Source organism: Pinus tabuliformis, chromosome 6 (assembly GCF_031772625.1).
Source record: "Pinus tabuliformis cultivar Carrire ecotype Pingquan chromosome 6, CPIR1, whole genome shotgun sequence".
NCBI classification, from domain to species: domain Eukaryota; kingdom Viridiplantae; phylum Streptophyta; class Pinopsida; order Pinales; family Pinaceae; genus Pinus; species Pinus tabuliformis.
In genome coordinates, this window is record NC_142292.1 from 1,696,249,723 (window position 1) to 1,696,256,747 (window position 7,025).

Below are 7,025 nucleotides of genomic sequence, written 5' to 3' on the forward strand. Positions count from 1 at the left end.
CAGCATTGATTCTCATGACAAGCTTAGATGTGTGTTGATCACAAGCTTAAGGAGATTATGGAGTTCTTAGACACTTTTGTTCTAAGAGTGCATGTCCACGAGTAAGAGTTGGATGTTGTCCCCTCAAGGGTAACTACATTGAGAACCACCCTCTTACAGGATATGGTGTTCTAGCTTTTATGAGATCTCTTGCTTATCTCATCCAAAGTCAGACTTGTTCTTTCATGTTTTCCTTTAGACATATGATGATTTCATTTCACATTAGTCCTCCTTAGTTCTTTTAGATACTTCAACCATGGTATATTAGTTCCTTCCTCTAACACCTCAGATGATACATGCATATGGTCATAAGACTTGGGGTAATTTGCTTCACTTCACTTCCTTTGGATATATAATGATTTCATTTCACATCATTCCTCAGTTCTTTTAGATTCTTCAACCATGGTATATTATCTCCTTACTCTTACACCTCAAATGATACATGTGCATGGTCATAAATACTTTGGTTTAGTTTGCTTCACTTCACTTGTTGTGTTATGTTCTCATGTATGGGTTTGAACTTAGACATTGTAATATAATTTTGATCTTGTTGTGAATGTGGTAAACACTAAACTATGATTTAATAACATTTTTATGGCAATAAACAAAATATCATTTTGCTTCATCATACCATGGGAAACACAATTTTCCTTGAGATAAGTGTTATCAAGTCTTGGGTCAAGTCGTATTACTAGGGATCAGGGTAAGGAATTGTATTCCATATCCTAACCATACTTAATACCTTCCATCTCTTTTCTTTCCACTTCCATTTCATTGATAAAATCAAACATCCCAATCATGGTTGACTTGTCATATTGTTATATAGCATGGTCTAAGAAAAATAAATGAAGACCCATGTGAAAGCCTAAATCAAATTAAAGCCAAAAAGGGCAGGTGATGAGCAAATAAAAGTAGAAGCACTAAAAGAAAAATTAATGCTAGAGCTATGCCTCCTCATTAACATGTGCTTACCCTTAAGTCTTATGTTTATTAATGCATATATTAAAAAGGACTAAGAAATCAAATGAAATATAAAAAGACATAATAAAACAAAGTGTTGAGGTGGTAATTGTAAGCTAAGCACTCCCTCTTATGGAATTAATGAAGATTCCTAGCTCCTGAAAGTTAGATGGACAAGACAAGATCTTTATATCATATACATGGCTTTGAAGGGAAATACATGAAGTTTCTCTTTATTCTTTTATAATTTATGCATCATATTTATGTATCTCTAACTTAGTGATCTAGGGGATACATCATTTTATGATGTAGTTAGAGGAAATATCTCATGTGCACTACTTAATGACTTGTAATGGGGTTAAACCCACCATTATAAGTGGAAACCTTGCATTAGGATTCATATACATGTGTCAGGGGTGGCATTTACAGTGTGGGATTTATGTATAATGTCTTGAGATTTGTGTACTTGCTTTCAGATCTGTGACACTACATTGAGATCCATGATACTGCCTTGATATATATGTATATGTAGACAAATGTATATACTTACATCAGATTTTTTGACATTGCAATGAGATGTGTCTTCGCATTAGGATTTGTGGCATTACAATGGGATGTCACTCGCATTATGATATGTGATAGTGTGTTCAACAATAACAAAGAGTCCACATCATCACCATGTGTCACATGAACCTTCACTAAATGGCACGCTTGCTTACATGGACATATCTTCTCACATGTGTGGTTTACTTGGCCTCGTTGACCACATGCGTTGGTTTGTAGGGGTCAATTATGAAATAGTAAAACACTTAGACCAATTATTACAACTTGTTACAAGTGGTTATAGTTGATGTGGTTATGAATTGAATTGACCACTTATCTCCTAAAACACCTCAATCTTTGAGCCACACATGTTAGTATTCATTCGAGTCACAACCTTTATTTATTTAAAATAAAGGGTAGTCAAAGATATGTTGTTGACTCCAATAAATTCATTGGAGTCACAAATTTATTTAATTAAAAAAAAAAAAACAAAACAAAACAAAAAACAAAAAAAACTTTATTTATTCTCAACATAACAATCTAGGCTTTTAAAGTATTTGATCGTTAAAATTTAGATTATGATCATTTTTTCATGTTAATTGGTCTTATAATCTTGTAAATCTAAATCATTAACTTGAATTCTCTCTTGCAAAGTTTGCATCATTTCACTAACATGTTTTTAATTGCATCATATCTTTTGAGGAAATCAATGTTAGATCCAATGGTTTTGTCACGTAATCTAATAGATCTAAAAACTAAGTCACCTCTTTTAAAGTACTAAACAATTTGAAAATTCTATGTTTGAATGTTGTTGGGAAATCATTAGTTAAATGACTATTTTAATGTGGAGTCTCATTAAAGATTTGTAAACAAGTATATTTATAATTTAATCTAAACAAGAATATTTGTAAACAAGTATACTTATAATTTAATCTAAACAAGAATATTTGCAACATTAGTGATCGAATCATCATTAACTATGAGAACACAATTAATGGACTAAACCTTAGAACAAGGAGTAGTCTACGGAGGCAGTAGAATGGACCCTTTTCCGGCACCGGCCGGAAAATCGTCCGGCTCCGGCTGCCGGAAATCTCCCCCTCTTCCGCCACCATCGCTCCTCCCGTTCTCCGCCAACCTCCCGGTCCGCCCTGACATTCCCTGACCGATCGCCCTGACAGATCGCCGATCGCCTGACATCCTTCCTGCACAAGGGAATGCGCTGGCTCGGGGAGTAATTCCTTCATGCGCGATCTTTCCATAGACTACTCCTTTCCCTCCATTCGAATTCAACACCCGCGCGCTGTGCTCCCCTACCCTTACTCTGGAGCCATTCTACTGCCGCCATTGTGGTTTCGATCCTCTGCGAACTCCTTCGGCCACGTACTCCTCGCAGGTAATCCCTTTAAGACTATTTTCTGTGGTTCGATTTTTCTCCCGCAGAATTTCTTTCCAAAATCCGCAGGTTTTCGAATCCTGGTTAAAAAATGAATATTAAAACCATTACAATCCCTCTGTTATTCTTACTTTTTATTTATAAAAAAATATGTTTAGTGGTTACAGAACGATCGCGTGAGTGGTTACAGAACGATCGCGTGAGTGTTTGGAAGACGAGGAAAGACACTTCTATGCCAAATACTTTTGACTGAGTTACTGTTTTAGATGCATGACTGTTGAAGTATATACTATTGCTGCAAGATAGATTTGAAACAGATGTTGAATGAAAGTGGATGTTCATCGCAGGGAAAATGCTAGTGAATTGAGAGCTAAATTCATAGTTGAAGCAGCAAATCATCCCACAGATCCAGAGGCTGATGAGGTAGGCTGGATTCTTATCAAGATGAATTATTTATTTTTTCCTTTTACTATTTCAAAGATACTTAAATTTAGTGTTAGATTAAAATTAAAGGATTTTAGGCTTTTAATGTACAGATTTTATCAAAGAAAGGAGTTGTTATACTGCCAGACATATATGCAAATGCTGGCGGTGTAATTGTCAGCTATTTTGAGTGGGTTCAGGTAACTAAAGATGGGAACAACTTTCTGTTTTCTGACAGTTAATTAGAAGATGATAAAATATTATGTGACTTGGAATAGTTTGGTAGCCTGCATGGTGTTTTTCTTACTCTCCCCACTCAAGGTGAATCTTGGGATAGGTCTTTCTAGGATGAGAAGTATTGCATTCATTCTCTTGCAGTCCTGTTTGATGTAATTCCAAGGACAATTCTGTTTATTTATACTGGTCACACCTCTCTGCTGATGTCACACACAAGAATGTTATTGTGAATTTACTCTGTGTCTCTTTCATTGCAGAATATCCAAGGTTTTAGGTGGGATGAACCTCAAATTAATAATGAACTATGGACATATATGATGAGGGCTTTCACAGACATCAAGGATATGTGTAAAAAACTTGATTGTGATCTACGAATGGGGGCATTCTCACTTGGACTGGAACGTGTGGCTCGTGCAACCAACTTAAGAGGTTGGGAGGTATAAATATTACTCTTCAGAAGTTGATGCCCTTTGTCAAAGGGTGCATGCTATTGAGTTCCTGACAGCAGTCCTTTGGGGAATGCATTTCCTTCATTCATTTGATAGTTGATGCTGTTGAGTTCTTTAGGGTGGTTGGCACTGTAATAATAGAACTTATTTCTTTATTCATTTAAATATGATGTCAACAATTCAGGACTGGCTGCCATTCTAGTGCAGAAAAATTTCCCTCTATTTATATCAATTTCATGCAATTGAGTATGGATGACTGGTTGCCACTGTAGCGGGGAATTTATTTATTTCATTCATTTGAATCCTGTCCATGATTATATTCTGCAAGGTTTTGTCCTTCCACTTTGATTTTGAAGTTATTAAAATCTGTCTGACACTATAACTATCAAAACACAAGCTAGTTCCTCTTTAGGGCGTGATATTTATGGCTGTCCCTGTACTGCAACTTCTATCTTATTGTACAATCTGCGAGCAATTTTGCTTTGTCTGTTTGTTTTATTGTTCACCCATCTTATCATGCTTATGCTTGCTTTCTTGTTTGGAGTTGTGTAATTTTACTAGTATAGCTACCCTTCAGCTTGTCTGCTGTCTACAAAATCGTTCTCTCTATTTTATAGGCCTTATAATTCATTGTTCTTGGATTTAGGCTTTAAGCACAATGCTTAGAAAATGAAGTTTATGTTTGTAGTCAGGAACAAAAATTCCACACAAGGGCTCTCCTATGGACTTACAATGTTGGTTTAGGCGCCTTTAATGAGATTAAGAATGATTTCTTAGAAGGTTAAAATATATCGAATTTGAATCCGTTGATTTCTAATATGTTGGTCAAGGCCCACGCGTAGGCTAAGAGGATCTATGATGCTACTTAAATGTTCAAAGTTATAAACAATTGAATTAGTCCCCTGTATCATTTCCTCAATGATTTGGTGGAACCCAATTGTACTTATCTATATTAAGAAACCATCAGGAAATCTATATTTGGATTGGCATCAGGAATGGATCCTATTTGTAGCCAAGCATTTGGTTCTAAGAATTGGAATCTCATAGGCCTTTCTCTGCAAAGGACCAGTAAAGTCATCCACCATAAGGCTCAGAATCCTATGATAAGCTGGCTACTTTCTGGATGGAAAATCAAATTCCTAGATACAATGAGAAACTTCAGAAATTCAATGTTAACAGATTTTCTCCTTCCAAATTTCCCAAACCACATTTTTAAAAACCTCATCAGGGACTGCGTTTTGGTGGGAGACTCTGAATACCAAAACAAGTTATGAATTAATTTTCCAATGGCAAGATATTTGAAGACTCTTTCAAAAGACAAAATACAAAGGGCTACTGGCAATAAAGTGCATTTCAGCAAACCTCTCTCTACAGAGGAGATCTAAACCCCAAAATCAAAAAAGACCATGAAATATAGCGAGTTTGGCTTAATTAGATGGCTTCCTATATAAAAAGAAAAAAGACCATGAAATATATCCAATTTCGCTAACTTACATGACTCCCACAAATACACGAGCATATATCCTGCTATACAAAGATGACAAGTTGACTGCTTTCTGGATGAAAATTCGAAGACCTAAATACAAAGAGAAACTTCAGAAATTCAATGCCAACAGATTCTCCTTCGTATTTCTAAAACCTTCTCTCAGATTGTGCTCTGCTGGGAGGCTCTGAATACCAAAACAGGTTATGAATTGAGACTCTTGAACCGCTCACTCGGGAGGAGATCTAAACCCCAAATCAAAAAAAGAGCATGAAATGTATATCCAGTTTGGCTAACAAACATGCGATCATTAACGCAAGTTTGACTGAATTAACATGTCGCAGAAATTGGTGGAGATGCTCACTTAAAAGCATTAAAATGACTAATACTCTGATTTTATAACCACAAAAGCCGAAGTTCAAATCACAACAGGGGTATGGGCTTCACAAAAGTAAGAATAACAGAGGGATTGTAATGGTTTTAATTTCATTTTTTAACCAGGATTCGAAAACCTGCGGATTTTGGAAAGAAATTCTGCGGGAGAAAAATCGAACCACAGAAAATAGTCTTAAAGGGATTACCTGCGAGGAGTACGTGGCCGAAGGAGTTCGCAGAGGATCGAAACCACAATGGCGGCAGTAGAATGGCTCCAGAGTAAGGGTAGGGGAGCACAGCGCGCGGGTGTTGAATTCGAATGGAGGGAAAGGAGTAGTCTATGGAAAGATCGCGCATGAAGGAATTACTCCCCGAGCCAGCGCATTCCCTTGTGCAGGAAGGATGTCAGGCGATCGGCGATCTGTCAGGGCGATCGGTCAGGGAATGTCAGGGCGATCGGTCAGGGAATGTCAGGGCGGACCGGGAGGTTGGCGGAGAACGGGAGGAGCGATGGTGGCGGAAGAGGGGGAGATTTCCGGCAGCCGGAGCCGGACGATTTTCCGGCCGGTGCCGGAAAAGGGTCCCTTCTACTGCCTCCGTAGACTACTCCTATTGTCATTGCTACTTTTATAATTTATAAGAAAGCTCTTTTTTTGATGTCCCAAATACGTTTTGAGAAAGCCCAATTGTGATTTTAAATGAAAAAATTATATTGGCACCACCCTCATACACCATCCTTTCATAATAATGGTATCCTCTCATGGTTTATGATCTTGTTAATGGCATTACTCTTAAATAAAAAAAATTAGGCTATATATTTCTTTGATCCTTTCACTTGTGAATTTTGTGTTGGAAGTAACATTGTGGTACTTTGGACTATTGGTGTTGATGGTATAAGTTTAGGAAATGTGTCCAATATTTTTACACATGGTATAAGTTTAGGAAATGTGTCCAATATTTTTACACATTGAGTTTGTTATATATATTGTTTTAAGTGTACATTGTGAGCAACTAATAATTTAAAGTACTTTTTTTTGCATTTAATTGTTGGTAACATTTTTTGAGAACTCGTTGTCATATTAATCACATCTTATTTAATTAAGATTTTCACTACTTTTTA

The 7,025-nt window shown here is 36.6% G+C and overlaps 1 protein-coding gene across 1 annotated transcript; it reads left to right on the forward strand.

Annotated features, from left to right (window-relative positions):
• The first annotated feature begins 3,250 nt into the window (after window positions 1-3,250).
• On the forward strand, window positions 3,251-4,364 carry LOC149265503 (glutamate dehydrogenase B-like). Its single transcript, XM_089393163.1, has 3 exons — window positions 3,251-3,361; window positions 3,475-3,561; window positions 3,856-4,364. Exons 1-3 carry the CDS (start codon window positions 3,263-3,265, stop codon window positions 4,039-4,041), a joined length of 372 nt encoding a protein of 123 aa, XP_089249289.1. The 5' UTR covers window positions 3,251-3,262; the 3' UTR covers window positions 4,042-4,364.
• The last annotated feature ends 2,661 nt before the right edge of the window (window positions 4,365-7,025 follow it).